Below are 17,225 nucleotides of genomic sequence, written 5' to 3'. Positions count from 1 at the left end.
ACCACTGGCTTTCAGCCCCTAGGGAGTGATCTCAAGGCCTGTGACAGCAGTCTGTAGTTTTGCTGAGACATGGGTCTGAGTCATGTTTACCCTGACGCTGGTGTGCTGGAAGGAGTCCATTAGGGAGTGATTCTGGCTGGAATACTCTGCACCCTCATCACAACACAGCGTTGTGGATCTTCACTCATCATGCCTTATGAAGGAATTGCAAAGGGCTAAGACCTTTGTGCCTAGTGAAAAAAAAAATGAAAAGATTGCCAAATGCGGGCGCCTGGGTGGCTCAGTTGGTTAAGCGACTGCCTTCGGCTCAGGTCATGATCCTGGAGTCCCGGGATCGAGTCCCGCATCGGGCTCCCTGCTCGGCGGGGAGTCTGCTTCTCCCTCTGACTCTCCTCCCTCTCATGCTCTCTGTCTCTCATTCTCTCTCTCGCAAATAAATAAAATCTCAAAAAAAAAAAAAAAAAAGATTGCCAAATGCTATTGCTGGTAGTGAAATTGAGACCATCTAAGAAAATGATTATTCTTAACTAGAAAATAGCTGTTTGTATAAACAGAGCAGGGGAGGTTGAACTTGGCAATTGCTTGGTTTTACAGTAGAGGCGTAATGCTGGTGTATTATAATACCTAATACAGAACAGGGCTGTAATCTCTGGACATAAATTGAAAAGTGGGATTGGCAAACTTCATTCAAGCACTCTGGTGAAAAAATTGCATTTTTGTGAAGGATACTATATACTGTGTCTATATTTGGGGTTTGGGAACTGTGAAGTGCTTGGGTCACATACTTTGGTGTTGCCAAGGCTCTAGTGAAATTCAAGTGTCTGTCCTCCCTCCTAGAATTGTGAGCTAGGCTTCTATCTTATTAATTTATGACCCCAGAGCCTAGCACAGTACCTGGGACAGAGTCAGCCTTTAGCAGAAGACTATTAAGTGAAGTATGGATGAATGAATGGGTAGGTCAGTGGACAGATGGGCTGACAGATGGACAAATACGACCTTCATAGCTATGTATGTGGGGTCAGAAGACCAGCCCAGAGAACCTCAAAGCTGGGGCCTTCGTTTTGTTAGGGGTTTGCATCCTCTGGGACTCATACAAAAAAGGGCTCATGAAATGTTTGCTATCCTCAGCTATCTGAGCCTCTGCTTTCTCATTTGTGAAATGTGGATTAGCATACTCCTCCCCAGGCTGACTGAGTGGATGAAGCAAGCTTCAGTGTGCAAGGAGATCTTTTAATGCTGTAAAGTGCTGTACTAGAGTCAGCTACCATGAATGGTGGCAATGCCATTATTTCAAGGTCAAGGGTGAGGTGGTGTGAGAGTACAGAAACAAAGAAGTTGGTGTGTGCAGGGCAGCCTGGCTGCACAGGGGAGCAGAAGACCTGCCTGGAAGGGCACAACAGAGGCCCTGGATTCCTGTCTCTAGCAGCCCTGGGAAGCCAGGCCACAGAGTCTTTTCCTAACCACATAAAAGCAGTTCAGCCAGGGTCCCTGATCTGATGCTGGTAGAGTCCTGAGATCTCCCACAGATGAGGCTGTCAATTAAAGGTCTTCCTCTGCACCCCTGCAATCCAGCCTCCCGCCTCCCTGAGGAAGGGCAATTGAGGCTGTGACAAACCTCTCCGCCAAGATCTTTCTAGGGATAATTTGGTCAGGCTAATTATCCCATGTTAATTAGATAAGACTCAAATTACATGAGCCAGCCTTGCAAGCCCAGCACTTTGGGAGTTTTCAAGTTATTTTCCTGGTGTCTCTGATTTTGCTGGGAGAAAATGATTTTTGCTCCTAGGCAAACTAAACCCACAAATTAGGGCAGTGACTCCCTCCTGAGCCCTATAAAGGGGGAGCCTGAGATTGTAGGCTGGTGAATTGCATCTCAGTCAAGGGTTAGCATCTTATTCCATCTCTCTGGCCTTTCCAGCATGAGCCGCCAATTCACCTACAAGTCAGGAGCTGCCACCAAGGGGGGCTTCAGCGGCTGCTCAGCAGTGTTCTCAGGGGGCAGCTCGTCCTCCTACCGGGCAGGGGGCAAAGGATTCAGCGGGGGCTTCGGAAGCCGGAGCCTCTACAGCCTGGGGGGCACCCGGAGCATCTCCCTCAACATGGCCAGTGGCAGCGGGCGGGCAGGGGGCTATGGGTTTGGTCGAGGCCGGGCCAGTGGCTTTGCTGGCAGCATGTTTGGCAGTGTGGCCCTGGGGCCCGTGTGTCCATCTGTGTGCCCTCCAGGGGGCATCCACCAGGTTACCATCAACAAGAACCTCCTGGCCCCCCTCAACGTGGAGCTGGACCCGGAGATCCAGAAAGTGCGCACCCAGGAGCGGGAGCAGATCAAGGCGCTGAACAACAAATTCGCCTCCTTCATTGACAAGGTGGGACTTTTTGGAGCAAGCCAAGCATAGAGCCCCTTCCTTCCTCTACCTTCACTGTCCTCGGGGGGCTCCCTGTCTGAACCAGAGGAAGGCAGGACACTCACTCCCCAGGATGCAGACACAGTGAGGACAGAGCAGGGAAGAACTGGACAAACCTGAAATCAGTGCTGAGGGGTTGGGGGTGTGGGGGGTCAGAGGGGCAGGAGGAGCCAGGGAGTTTGGTTTGGGAAGGTTTCCGGGAGGTCGGGGAAGTGGCCTCAAAGTTGAGAAGTAGGAGAGTAACAGTTTATGAAACTAGGAAGCCAGACAAAGGAGAGCTCCATGGCAGCCTGGGATATCTATAAAGCCATTGAGACCCAGTTTCTCCTCTCATAGGACCCAGATCAGCTCAGATTCTGGTTGAAAGACAAATTCATAGCCTATAATACACCCAGTGCATAAGGTGAGGCAGATGGGGATCAGTGATGCACTAGAGCTGTGGTCCTCAAAAGAGCTCCCTGAACCAGCAGCATTAGGACCACCTGGGCACTTGTAGGAATGCACATTCTCAGGCGCCACCTCATACTGAATTGTAAGCTCTGACAGTGAGACCCAGGAGCCCCCAGGTGATGCTGATGCCCACTTGAGTTTGAGAACCCTGAGGAAAAAAAGGGTAGCAGGGCCTTGGGAAATAGAGACTTCCTGAACTCAGGGGAGCAGGGGAAGCTCACCGGGGTGACAGTGAGTAGGGTGGCAGCACATGAATAGGAGTTCACTGGACGGAGGTGGGGAAAGGAAGCCTAGGGAGAGGGTCATCCCATGTAGCATGGTAGACTTGTCCAGAGAATGGGGAGAATTTGGCTTTGCAAGAGAGTCAGGTGAGTGGTAGAGGAGGGGAAGGAAGGGGTGGGCACATTGCGAAGAGCACAGGAGGCATTTGGATTCGATCCTGCTGGTGATGGGGAAACACCAGAGCACTTTGAGCAAGGGAATGGTATGGTATTGCAGGCTGCAACTTGAGACTGCTGGTTCTTCCCCTGGAGAAATGCTCTGAGATCAGAGAGTTGGACATGAAAGCAACAGAGGAAGGCCCAAGACCCCCAGTCAGCTGAGTGCTTGCCTCTGGCTGGGCTGAGAGCTGACATGATGGAGGAGACAGAGAGGAGGCAGAGCACAGGCCAGGCCACCAGGCCTTAAGCAGGGGCGCCCAAGAGTGTGAAGGCCAGGACAGGCCAGCTTACGTGTCTAAGGACTTGCCTTAAAGAGGTGGTCCGGGCTGCTGGTGGATATTGGTTCAGGCAGATTTAGACAGGTACAGAGGAGACAGGCCTGGCTAGCGGGAAATGAAGATGATGAGGTCCTGCCCGATCTTAGGGGCTGCCTCCAGAAAGAGAACCTCAGTCAGACAAAGGGCCCTGGGTGGGGCAGGGCTGTGAGGGACATTTCCTAAGGGCTGAGGCTTACCCTTTAAGCTAATGTAGCATAGGAGCACACTGCCACTGTCCAGGAAAGGAAACCACACAGCCTCTCTATTGATTTGGGTCCCAGGTGCGTTTCCTGGAGCAGCAGAACCAGGTGCTGGAGACCAAGTGGGAGCTGCTGCAGCAGCTGGACCTGAACAACTGCAAGAACAACCTGGAGCCCATCCTCGAGGGCTACATCAGCAACCTGCGGAAGCAGCTGGAGACGCTGTCCGGGGACAGGGTGCGGCTGGACTCGGAGCTGAGGAGCATGCAGGATGTGGTGGAGGACTACAAGAGGAGGTGAGCGGGACCCCACACCTACAGGGTGACTGGCCTGCCAGAGCTGGGCTTTCCCAGCAGGCCCTGGAACACTTGCCTCTGGCCTCAGGGGCACTGAGCTCGGATAAGAGTGGCCCATCCCGAGTTCCCCTAGCCGGGCAAGATGAGGGCCCTCTCTGGATGGCCAGGCAGTCCGGACAGTGGAGAGTCAGCCTCTCAGGCAGTGAGAGGGCTGTCCTGGCAAGTGGCCACCTCCTTGGCGTGCTCCCTCCTGCTCCCCGCTGGAGAGAGAGAGCCTCCCAGCTCCTAAGCTTGCTCAATGGGTCCCCAAGTTCCAAGGAACCACCGTCCCCCTGCCTCAACCCAGCAGGGCAGGGAGTTGGAGTTTCTCTCATGTCCCTCAGGTCGTGGACATTTGGGCCACGCCCCCTCTTCCTGTCCCAGGGGATAGTTCTGGCTTCCTTAAGACTCATACTTCGAGATGGGGTGAAGTTATTAACAGGGGTGTCAGGCAGCTGGAGTGACACAAGGATCAGGGCTAAAAGGGGAAGCAGCATGTTCCTGTGATTTGCATACTTAATGGGAGGAGGAAGAACCTACTTACTCTCCAGGTATCAGGGGAAATCCAGACTCCCAATCATCTGGTCCCCTGGCCTGGGAGGGAGTTGCTTGCAAACCCTGTCTATAGCACTGGCTAAGTAGTCCTAGTGAGTTGGACAGATCTGCAAAGATATAGAATAATACCTGCTATATGGGACATAGTGTGGGCACCTCTTTTTCCGCTTTCATGATGAGCATGCACACACACACACACACACACACACACACCCCTTGCTCACTGCAATGCTTTCCCTGCAGGTATGAGGAAGAAATTAACAAGCGCACAACTGCCGAGAATGAATTTGTGGTGCTCAAGAAGGTGAGGAGGGGGTGAATATCCCTCAGTCACCCAGACGCTGGAGTGTGGAGGGCAGGGGAGGGAACAGAGAGGAGACTGAGGTCTGTGCTTCTTGTAGAACGACCCAGAGCTGAAGTGCCCAAGGAAGATGGAGGGATGTACTGCTTGAGACATCTTGGGACACCTTGATATTTACCTAGAATATATCACCTTGTCCACTTTTTATATTTGGTATGAGTGGCAGGAGCCCAGGTTGTGTCCGCTTTGGCTTGGGAAACAGGACATGCTTTAAGAGGGGCTGCAGGTTTACCTTCCAACTCTGCCTGTCTCTGGCAAAGCGCTGTGGCTGTCCTGGGCTCTGACTGCTGAATGACCCCCGTGTGGGAGATAGTACTCCCTCCTAAGCCCTCTCTTTGAGAAATAGAGGCAGTAACAAGATTCCATTTTGGATGGGGTGCAGAGGAGTTCCAAGGCTCACAGTGAGTCTTGGGTGGAAGTCATGTTCCTGCTCTCTGGGTCCTGACTCCATTCCCTGGGGGCAGCTCGCGAGGGTTGGTGCTCGGATGCCAGTTCCTGGGAGAGCCCTTGTCTGAGCTTGAAGAATGGCGATGTCAGGGGGTCTCTGGATTCCTTTAGGATGTGGATACGGCTTACATGAGCAAGGTGGAACTGCAGGCCAAGGTGGATGCCCTGGATGGAGAAATCAAGTTCTTCAAATGCCTGTATGAAGGGGTAAGGCTCCATCCCCCAGTCCTATCCCCAGCTCTGTCTTCTGGAAGGACAGACATGTGAATGAGTAGTTGGTTATTCATTCCTTAGTAACTTTAAGAGCCCAGGGGATCTCCAGCATTTGGATGCTGGGGGCCATGTTGATCAAAGGAAAGCATGCCATTTATCCCGGTGTGCCCAAATGATGTGTGCCATCAGCCCCAGCCTGGCCTCCAGATGTCCCGGTCTCACTTCCTCCAGTAAGCCATGGGTCCTTGTGGGGTTCCCACTGGTCTTCAGCCAAGGATATTCTCATTTCTGCCTGTCTTCTCCCTGCCACTTGGGTGTCTCCCTGGGTCTTGAGCAGGAATCTCCAGGGACAGAAGTAGGGAGTCTTCACACCCTTTCTACTGCCTCTGACCATCTGGCTTCAAGCCTGAGCCTGTTGGCCAAGCATATGTGGGCTCCTGTGTCCTTAGTGTCTCTTGTGTGGTGGCCAGGCTGTTTTCTCACTACCACTACTACTTTCTCTACTCCTGACCTGTCTCAAGTGACAGACAGCTGGGCTGTTTTCTTCCTGAGCTGCTTCAAACTCATTCAACAGTTTTCAGATGTGGTATTGAAACATCAATGGGTGGCTTTGGGGAATGAAGCTTGCATCTATTTAGGAGGGCCTAGGGGATCTCCTGCTAGGAAAGGACCATCACCTTGGCATCTTCTGCCCACAAAAGGCATTTCATGTTTCTTTTTTTCCCGTGTAGGAGATTGCTCAGATCCAGTCTCACATCAGTGACACGTCTGTCATCCTATCCATGGACAACAACCGGAACCTAGACCTGGACAGCATCATTGCTGAGGTCCGTGCCCAGTATGAAGATACCGCTCTGAAGAGCAAGGCCGAGGCCGAGGCGCTGTACCAGACCAAGGTGGGCTGCACACCTCCCCAGAGTCCATGTCCCACCATGTCCCATACATTTTCTGGGAGCACAGAACTGCCCCGGGTGTTGGGGAAAGCCCAAAAGGAGGAGAAGATGAGGCTCTTAGACTGATCCACTTAGACTGGGGCAGTCATGGAAGGACACTCACAGCCAAGTGCAAATGAATGTGGCATGGACAGAGTCCTGGATGCTGAGGAGACAAAGGTTAGGGGACCAGGTGGGGCAGGTCAGGGCTGACTTCCTGGAGGCGGAGGGTTTTGAACTGAGTCTGAGAGGGAGAGAAACATGGGTAGTTAGCATCTCAACTCCCTCATTAATTACAATAAATTAGGGGGTCTCTTGAGTGTGATCTAAGATCAGGTAATTCCTACCTTTCATTCAAGTCCAACTGCAAGGATAAAGGGGGAGTATGAGTCCCTTAGATCTTAACTCCTCTAATGGGTCATGGGTGGGGAAACGATTCTTTAGATAATTTGGTTTCTCAGATCAAGATGGCAACTTCCTAATTGTTTCATGCTGTTTATCGGGTTCCTTCTCAGCAGAGATTCACACGCTTGAGGACTTATCTTGTCCCTCCCTCTGCCTCCTTGCTACCATAGGGACAGAAAGATGTGGCCAGTAGGGGTGAGAGGAAGGGAGGCTTTCAAGGCCCAGATAACAACACAAGCCAGGGCTCCTTGATAAAAGTTTAAACCCAAGTCTCTAGTCCCCACATCCCTACACGTGATTGCTGCAAGCCAGTGTCAGTGTTGGCCATGTGGCCCAGCCACTCTGGATTGTCAGTGGCCAGTGCTTAACCCCAGGTTCCTTCCAGAAGAATTAGGCAGGTCTGCACAGACATGATTTTTGGATCATTTGCTGTTTGGGGTTATACACACCTGCACTTCTCCATCTGGAGGTAAGCACTTATTGACCAGAGTTTCATTAGTATAGTTCTAGCAACAGAATTATGAGATCTTATTATTATCATTCCCCTTTCAAAGATGAAGAAACCAGGGCTCAGGGAGTGTTAGTAACTTGCCAAGATTACTTAGCTGGTAAGTGATGGAGCTGGATTTGAATCTAGATGACTGACTGCCAATTCCACAGTGTTTAGACAGAAGATCAGGACATTACTCTGGTAAGAAGTGTTTATAGTGAGGGTTTGGGATGGCCTGGGAGTGGAACGGAGAAGGATGCTTGCCTGTTTGCCTCAAAAGGAGACTGCTTGGTGTCAGAACTGGGGAAGTTAGTGCCTCCCTCTCTGTCGGTGTGTAGGGAGAGCCATCCTGCTCACACAGCCTTGCAGAGGAGCAGAAGACCACCATCCCGCCCCCATGTTTATCGTCCCAAGATTAGCACCAAAGATAAAACACAGGAGCATAGTGAGAATCCCCCCTGCCTTCCAGGGGACCTGGCACCTTTAAGAGGAATCTTGAACCTAGGGCCTTGTTAGGGTCAGCTATGACAGCTTGCACCAGGGACAGAGAAAGGCAGTGCACAACCACCAGAGTTCTGAATGTCACACTTTTCCAAGTTCCTCTTAAGCCAGATTCTGGGGTAGAACTAAAATATTCTCTTTGACTATTCACTGGATGGCATCAAAGGCAGGAGTGATCCTGAAACTAGCAGATGATCTCAAATTCATGGCTAGCAGTGTTGGGGAATAGCAGAACCTGCCACCACACCACACACACACACACACACACACACACACACAGTGTTCCTCATGCTGGGAAAGACTTCCAGTAGCCTGGAGCCCAGCTGAGCTACGAAGGAGAGGAAGTCACAGAGAAGACAGGTTCCTGCCATCCAGTCATGCTAAGTCTGATGGGGAAAACTCAGAATGGTGTGCTTGTAATACAGGGTGGTAAGATCTATGGACTGGAGTGCTAGGAGCTATGGAAATAGAAGTACACCCAACAGGCAGATCAAGGCAGGCCTCCTGGAGGAAGTGACTCTGCCCTGGCTGAGTTGGAACTTGCTAAGGAAAAAGGGGAAATGGGTGGGGAAGGGCTTACCAGGGGGAGGTAGCAGTTGGTGCAAAGACTCAGAGACTTGAGAGCACAGGGATGTTTAGGGAACATGGAACTGTTTGGCACAGGTGTAGAAACAAGTAGATGAAGGTGGGGCAGTGAAAAAGAGTCTGGAGAGACTGGTGGATGCCAAACCTCAAAGCACCTTGATGCCATGCTCATAGTTTGATTTTGACCTTGACTTTGAAGGGCTATGGGTAAAGGAGCATCACAGTCGGAGTTGAGTGTTATAAAGTTGCAGCGAGGAGAGTAGAAGGCTTTCAACAGTTCTTATGGCCAAATCTAACCATCAGTGAGATGACTGTGCTTAAGGCAAACAAATAAATCCAGGGAGCAGATGGTTGAGTGGGAGGCTGTTGGTAGGCCTGGTGAGGTTGGGGACCCCCACCCACCTGTCACACTCTGAAGACAAAGGCACAGTCTGCCAATTTGAACTCAGCCAGGCCCTGAGTCAAGGTCTCTGCTTTGCTCCCTGTCCCCCTAGTTCCAGGAGCTCCAGCTAGTGGCCGGCAGGCATGGGGATGACCTCAAACACACCAAGAACGAGATCTCTGAACTGACTCGGCTTATCCAAAGGCTACGCTCAGAGATTGAGAGTGTGAAAAAGCAGGTAAGGGAGCTTTGGGTGGTCCTGGCTCATTTCCCAAGGGAGGAGTGAACTGCTTATCACACATAACTCCTCTGGGACCAGGGGGCCCACTTTCTCAAATGGACCCCCTGGTCTCATCCCCCACACTTACCTCCCATCTGAAGTCTGGAGCAATTGGGAGGGTCTTTTCAGAAAGCCAAGTAGCTGAGAATAACAAGCCTCCCTGACCCATGTTGACAGGACTCCTTCACCATGGATGTGGCTTTGCTGTAGGAAGTGGGGCCAGACAGAGGAGGGTCCAACCACAGGGAGCTCACTGGGGTGAAGGGAGGTTCAGAGAGCCTTAGAGCTCAGGGGAAAATGCTACCTTCTGACCCTCAGTGCTCCAACCTGGAGACGGCCATCGCCGATGCCGAGCAGCGGGGCGACTGTGCCCTGAAGGACGCCCGGGCCAAGCTGGATGAGCTGGAGGCCGCCCTGCACCAGGCCAAGGAGGAGCTGGCCCGGATGCTGCGCGAGTACCAGGAGCTCATGAGCACGAAGTTGGCCCTGGATGTGGAGATCGCCACCTACCGCAAGCTGCTGGAGGGGGAGGAGTGCAGGTGAGTGGTGGGAAGGGTCTTAGAATGTTAGAGCTGGAAGAACTTTTGGAATCTTCTGACTCAGTTTCTCAGAGTGTGGGAGAGGTTGCTGGACAGCCTGGAGATACTTTTCAGGTCACGCACAAACATAGCTTTAAACAGCATCTGGTCAGTTAATGAGGCAGCAATATCCTTTACAGGTCTCCTGTGACTTTCCAGACTGTGACAGGGAGAAAGTCTCAGTGTGGTGCTGTTGTGTCTTTAACACCACCCGGACCCTTGCAAATATCCCTATTAATAAAGAGACAGTAGATCCCAGGTTCAGAGCCTCTGGCAGACAATAATATCTAGCCCAAAATTTTCAAATTACTTTATTTTCATTATATTTATTTTTATTGCTACTTTTTTTTTTCTTTTTTGGTCAGGTAGTGTTGGCTATTTGCCCTGGTGATATAAGACTTCTTTTTAGGAAAAATGCATTTTTTGTTATAAAACACACAGCCAATGAAAAGTACTAAATATATAACAGTGTGAGTTGTGCATGTTCATAGCAACAATCAGACAGGTGTACATGAAGCATTGGTATGTGAAAAACCTTGATCTGCCTGAGCACCCCTGTATCACTGAGACTCACAGGGGAGAAGTTACTGGTCTTAAAATCAGACAGTTCCTTAATGGCAACAGATGCTAATATTTCCACATGTGTATTTATTCTGGCATTAACCTCGCAGGAATAAAGAAATGGGATAAAGAGAAACCCAGAGGAGGGACCCTGAGGGGTGTTGTTGTTGGGAGCCCCAGGTTTGCAAGTTGGCACATCCCTGAAGTGGGAAGAGTAGCCTTGGGGGGCGGTGGTACCGAGCCTGCAGGAACACCGAGGCCGGCTGGCAGGCTGGAGGGGCTCGTGGAGGCGGGGCTAGGCTGGCTGCTGACTTCAAGCTGTGGTGTGGGGAACTCGGATTCCACGCACTGGAGATTCACCTACGCTTTTCTTTCCGCACAGGATGTCTGGAGAATACACCAACTCCGTGAGCATCTGTGAGTATTTCACACCTCTGAGGGTATATTTGTAGTCCATCAGTGGATACAAAGTAAGCGGGTGCCTACCGCCAGGCCCCCATGGAACAGCCTGGGCTCTGCCTGGTAGATCACTATGGTCACCATCGCCTTACTTGCTGAGACCTCTTCCTCTGTAGAGTTCCTGCTGCCAGCTTCCCATCACATTCTGATATTTCACAGGGGCCCCTTCCCCAGAAATCTCACCTATGCTGGGATGAAATCCCCAGTCCGCCCTCTTCTACCTCCCCCACCCCGGCTTTCCTGCATGACGGAGGCCGTGAGCTTCCTGAGTCTACCTCCGCACCGAGAGTGGAGACCTGCGCCCAGACCCGCGGCGCAGCGCCCGTGGTAATGTGGGCTCTGTAGCGTCCCGCCCAGTCTCCTTCTGAGACAGGCCAGCCCAACCTTCTCTAAATCAAGCAGCCAGGAAATTCTTTGAAAAAAATTAAGAATGTATTCTAAAGTTAAATGCAAGACCTGTTGGCTTATGTGATGCTTTGGGGGAAGCTCTTGCTATTCCTCTTGGTCCAAAGAATGAGAAGGTGCCTGATTTGGGGATCCTGTGGGATCTGGGCTATTTATTCCAGAGCTTGAGCCGCTCAGGCATTGAGCATACGTCACTAGAGTCCATAGTTGATGTGAAGTGTTTGCCTAAGAGGGAGACATCTAGGCTAGTTGCAGCTGGGAGACTGGAGGGGACTTGGGGTCACCCCTGTCCGGGGACATACACTTATCACTCCTCCCTGCATCCCCCACAGCGGTCATCAGCAGCACCACGGCGGGGACCACGGGCGCCGGGGCCGGCTTTGGTTTCAGCGGCGCTGGCACCTACGGTTACCGGCCCAGCTCTGTCTCGGGGGGCTACGGCATGCTGTCGGGGGGCTGTGTCACTGGCAGTGGGAACTGCAGCCCCCGCGGGGAGGCCAAAACCAGGCTGGGGAGTGTAAGTGAGTTCAATGACCCCCAGGGGAAGGCCTCCGCTCTGAGTTCCCCTGCCAAGAAAACCACAAGATAAAGGGAAAGTCCATTTCCCAGCCGTCCACCTCACCTGGCTCTTCCCCCGGACTCCTTCTCCGGGAAACTCCTGTCTCACATTTCTCCTGGTCTCCTTCTTGCTTTCCTTTGCCACTGACATTTCCTCTCTTCCCCTCCTGCCTTAGTCTTTCTGAATCTAGAATCAAGATTCTAGTCCATCCTTCTGCCTCCATACTAAGAGACCCCCTAACTCAGCACCCCCTTCCTGAAGCATTGCCAACAATGATGGCCCAGACCTTGCCCTGGCCTGCACTCCTCCCCCAGGGGAAGGTTTCTCTCAGAGGTGACCCCCTCCATGCCCTGGCTTAGGTCATTTGGCCACACGCTCCATGAGCTCATGAGATTACACGTCCACCGACAGACACGCAAGGACTGTCTCCTGTTACAGCAAGCCTGGCTCAGGCGAAACACCAGGTTATAGCTTATATCTTGTGCAGCCCCTGCATGTATAGAGAGTTGGGAGTAGCCCTGGGGATTTGTCCCACCCGTGAAGGGATTTGTGCCCTCAATCTGTGAGTTCTTGTCTTTGTTCAGGCCTTCCCTCCCTGCTCCCCACGTCTCACCGATAAACTTAATAAAACTCATGCAGGACCAGGCTGTTTCTCTCTCCCAAGGGGATCCTCATCTCAGGGCACATCTCTTCCATATGTGGAGGTCAATGTCCTGGAGCCTGGGGCATCGAGGTCTGGCGTGTTCCACAGCGCCCCAAAGTGTCTTTTAATCTGAGGGCAAGAGATCCTTACATGGACCGCAGGATCCTACTGGGTTTTGTGAGACTGGGGATTCATCTCTGACCGCCATCCCCCGCAGATGCACCTTTGAGTCATGCTTTTCTCAGACCAACGCTCCAATGAGCGGGCGGTCTTTAACAGTGTGCAGATTATGGACAGGGAGAGGGAGGCAACACTTGTCTGTGGCAGGATTTAAAACTGGTCCAGAGGCAGCAGAGAGCGAGCTCTGAAAGCCTGGGGCTCAAGTTACAGCTAGTCCCTGTTCTCTGGGAAAAGGCCAAAGTAGCGTCTCTTTAAAGTAACGAGCCATGGCCCCTTGGTCTTTGGTGAAGTGAAAGTCTCTGAGCGTGAGTTGTGTTGAAGCATGGCCGTCTCTGCAACACACACCACCCAGCCTCCAAAACACTCTTGTGCTGCGAGACGTCTGCCAGGTGCCAAGGCCACAGTGATGCTGTCAGGACGCAGAGAGCCGGGGGAGTCCACCACCCATTCAGGCTGGGACTCACAGGTGCTTCTGAACAGGGTCACTGTGGAGCCAGGGTGTCTTAGAGTTCAAGCCAATGGCTTTGAGTTCAGGTTCAGGCTCTGCAGCCAACTGGGGGTCAAGAGCAAAGCAAAGCTCTCAAGACGTTCACGTCTCATTTCTTTAGCTATAAAATAGGCAGACAAATCACCCGTGGATTATTGTTAGGCCAAAATGAGGTGACACAAACACGTCTTGTACAATTCCTGGCACAAAGTTCATACTTAATAAATGTCAGTGGAAACAGAATCTTGTCCTCAAATCTCTTTGCTTCAAAAACTTGACCAAACCTGTTCACTTAAAAGAGGTGTTTAGTGCTGGTAAAGCAATTCAGAAGCTCCAAACTTTAAGGACACCATCTCATAAACTATTTGCCAGTTTATTTATTGCCCAAAGGAGAATTGGCTGGCAGAATAACTAGTCTCAGGGAATACACTCTCAGGGCCAGTAAAGAAATTGTGGTCAGGTCGCTGAATACTTACTGAATATCTAGCATGTGTCTGGCACGCGTTAGTGTTTGGCATACAGGGATATGCAAACCTGGTTCATGCCCAGTTGGTTATGCATCTGACTCTTGATCTCAGCTCAGGTCTTGATCTCAGGGTCTTGATCTCAGGGTCGTAAGTTCAAGCCCCGAGTTGGGCTCCATGCTGGGTGTGGAGCCTATTTAAAAAAATAATCTGCTATGGAGCTGGGATTTTATGCTGTAGTGTTCACGGGAGAAGCCAACACCTTGGGTGTCAGATGGACCCAGGCTGGAGTCCTCCTCTGCCACTCACTAACTTCTTGACTTAAGCAAAATACTTCTGCTCCAGGAGCCTCAGGTTCTTCATCTGTAAAAAGTTAATAATAGAAGTTCCTGCATAAAGTTGTCATGAGAATTAAATTTAACAAAAGAATGCATGCGAATTATTTAATTCAGTACCTGATGCATAGTATGTGCTCAAGATAGTTGCTATTATACCACTGTTACTATTAACTCTCTTAGTATTACTAGGATAGACTATTCTTTCAAAAAGCCTAAGTGAGACATGAAATAGAGAGGGTTTAATAGCCATCAGATTATTTGATGAACAGGAACTCAAGAGAAAAAGCATTGGCTATTAAGAGATATTTCTACCATCCGACTTCTGTGCTTGGATCCGGAATATTAACACTGACGGCCTCAAAGGACAAACCCTGAAGTCTGAGTGGCTTAACTTAACACAACAGAGGTTCACTTCTCACTCACAGTCCACGGCCGATCTGGGCAGCTCCCCCACGTGGCTCTCCCAGCGGGTGTCTCACAGACCTACGTGCTTCTGGCTCGTAGCCCTGCCACACGGGACACATGGCCCCCAAGGTTACCGGGACGGGGGAAAAGAGAGATGAAGGAGACACATGGGCTGCTAACTGCCTCATCCCAGAAGGGACACACGTCAATGCCACTCACATTTAACTGGCCGACATGGCCCCGAGTCCCAACCGATCCCCAGAGGAGGTTGGGAAATAAGAAGGAGAGTGAGGATACTTGATAGGCACTGGAAGTCTCTGGCGCAACCTTCCTCAGTGTAGATCCCCAGCATCGGTCCCCAGCCCAAGAATTCTTTCCCCCTGAGCAGTGCTGGGATGGATGGTGCTGGCACAGGTGGGCCAGGCCGAGCCAACAACCTGCCTTTGGCTTTGACAATGTAATGCTGGCACATTGCCATAAGCCAGATCTGGCCGTACACCATACTAATTATATTTTGTTCGCCTTCATGTTTTTCAGGAGATATTGTAAATCTGTTTGGATTTGGGAAATGTTAGTCTATCTAATGGCGAAACAGAAAGAACTTGTTCTGTGGCTCTTAAAGCACATTCCTTGAAACCCTGGTTCCTATAAGATATTTGGCCAAAAAGAGGGCTCTATGGTCAAACAAAGGTTTGGGAAACCCTGGATTTTTTTTTTTTTTTGTGACAAGAACAACACTTTATTTCTGATTCTACAATCAGCCTACCTCCCCTTTCTTCTCTAGTTGTTTTTTTTTTTTTTTAAAGATTTTATTTATTTTTCAACAGAGAGAGAGACAGTGAGAGAGGGAACACAAGCAGGGGGAGTGGGAGAGGGAGAAGCAGGCTTCCCGCTGAGCAGGGAGCCCGATGCGGGGCTCGATCCCAGGACCCTGGGATCATGACCTGAGCCGAAGGCAGACGCTTAACGACTGAGCCACCCAGGCGTCCCTCTAGTTGTTTTTTTAAATAACTCACCTATACACTTGATCTTAGCCAAAAGGCCGAGAAGCGATAAAATAACTCACCTATAAAAACACTATATGCTCATATGAGAAAATTCAGAAATATTAAAAAGTAGAAAAAAAAAACACCCTTATTTTTTAATGATCTCACTCCCCAGTCACTGTCTTTGGAAAGCACTGAGTTTTGTAGCATCCTTTGGTGCAACTTTCCTAAGTGATCCAAAAGTGATGGATTTAAAAAGTCCTGCAGTACGAGGCCTGCTTCATCTTTTTTTTTTTTTTTTAACCCAACAGGGAATCCATCCCCACACTTTTTTCCTACACGATACCTATTAATCTCCTAAGAAGCAGTGTTCCAGGGCAAATGAGAGCCAGATTCAGCACAACATGTTCGCAAATCCTTGCTTAGAGGAGCCATCCGTCCATCCTTTGTTGTTGAGTTCTGGTTTCAAAGGGTGATGTTTGTAGCTTTGTCTCCTAATCCAGGGGTTGCTTTCACCCAGAACTAATGGCAGAGGTAGTCACGGAGCCCAAGATGACACAGTAAGCTGCTGTCAGAGGCAGTTGCCAGGAGAAGCCCTCCTCCCGGGCCTCAGCCCCCTTTTGATCTGCCCGCATCCCCACACATCCGATGCTTCTGAAACCTGGACGTGCCTCCATACTGGGTCTCTCCATAATCTGTAAGAAAGGTGAGCCTGGTGGTTCAGGAATTCCTGATTCATCCAGCCAGTCAACCCCTCACAGGAAGATAGGAAAAGGTCATCCTCCCTGTTCCCTGACCCTGGGCAGAAGTGGCTTGGTTCCAGAGGCAAATTCTTAAGAAGTTCCCAGAAAAAAGGAGACTTCAAAGGCTCTCTTTGAAAGGCAATCCTATATAAGTTTCTCCTGTTTCAATTTAAATACTTCCCCACTTTTCTCTTCGCAATGACCAGAGTTAATAAACTCTCTCTCGTGCTTGTGGAAAAAAAACAGGCTAAATTTATGGGGCGTAGGAAGCAACCTCATGAAATAATGGGAAGCATAACCTTGAGCTTCTTGAGGGGCCCACTGGTCACCCAGCTTCACTGACGTTGCCTCTCCCCTCTCCAGAGGGAATGGACCACAGTGTCTCCCCTGAAGCAGCATAGAGAGCCCACCCTCTTTCCCACCCAGGACATTCCAGACTCTTCTATCTGTTCATCTGTGGCTGCTGCCATCTCTATCACTCACCAATGCCCCTACAGCCTTGTTCCCTGTGGGGTAAACACCTTGGCTGGTATTACGCTCTGTGATTGGTTCCAGCGGAGACCGTGTCACTTAATTACCCCCAGGTGCCATCTGGCCACCCCAGGGTATAACTGAGGGACAGCGATGAGCCTCGTCCTAAGCACCAGTCTGTTTCACACTCATCCTGAATGTCCCTGGTGCCGAGGCTGGGGCTGAGCAGGGGAGGGAAGGGTTAACCCAGGCACCTATTAATCTGTTGGTGGAAATGGGACACACACCCAGGACTCAGACAGACTGAGAAATAAGAGTGATGAAATAGGATGCTGCCTGCGTACCAGAAGAGCAGTATGGGGTGGAGCTCTTCTGACAGAAGAGGAGAATTAAAGCAACTGAAGTTGGAAAAGGAAATTGGGTTAGATCGGAAAAGATACTCCTGAGCTTATTTGGAATGAAGTTCGAGAATCTAGTTCTTGATTTTTCAGATTGGAGGCATCTTCCTTGGCCCTTCTCAACTTGTTCTTAATACTCAGTCACATTTTGATCCAGAATCAGAAATGCCAGGGTAGCAAATGTCCTGATCAGGGGTTCCTTGGATGGGATGAACGATCCTCTTCTGCAATTAAAGAAAAAGAACGAGAA

The 17,225-nt window shown here is 50.6% G+C and overlaps 1 protein-coding gene across 1 annotated transcript; it reads left to right on the top strand.

Moving 5' to 3' along the window:
- The first annotated feature begins 1,872 nt into the window (after positions 1-1,872).
- LOC102737628 (keratin, type II cytoskeletal 73) lies at positions 1,873-12,318 on the top strand. Its single transcript, XM_006745811.2, has 9 exons — positions 1,873-2,366; positions 3,894-4,108; positions 4,946-5,006; positions 5,622-5,717; positions 6,455-6,619; positions 9,131-9,256; positions 9,617-9,837; positions 10,820-10,854; positions 11,634-12,318. The coding sequence occupies exons 1-9, from the start codon at positions 1,920-1,922 to the stop codon at positions 11,888-11,890; spliced, it is 1,623 nt and encodes a 540-aa protein (XP_006745874.1). The 5' UTR covers positions 1,873-1,919; the 3' UTR covers positions 11,891-12,318.
- Positions 12,319-17,225: the final 4,907 nt, after the last annotated feature.

Source organism: Leptonychotes weddellii, chromosome 5 (assembly GCF_054177405.1).
Source record: "Leptonychotes weddellii isolate Sample4059 chromosome 5, ASM5417740v2, whole genome shotgun sequence".
NCBI lineage: Eukaryota > Metazoa > Chordata > Mammalia > Carnivora > Phocidae > Leptonychotes > Leptonychotes weddellii.
This window is presented reverse-complemented; position numbering and strand designations above follow the sequence as displayed.

Bases quoted from the DNA above. Each gene is read 5' to 3' on its own strand.
- LOC102737628 (XM_006745811.2), top strand. From the start codon at position 1,920: ATGAGCCGCCAATTCACCTACAAGTCAGGAGCTGCCACCAAGGGGGGC. The intron at 5,007-5,621 runs GTGAGGAGGGGG...GGATTCCTTTAG, and splicing joins AATTTGTGGTGCTCAAGAAG to GATGTGGATACGGCTTACAT. The intron at 6,620-9,130 runs GTGGGCTGCACA...CTGTCCCCCTAG, and splicing joins AGGCGCTGTACCAGACCAAG to TTCCAGGAGCTCCAGCTAGT.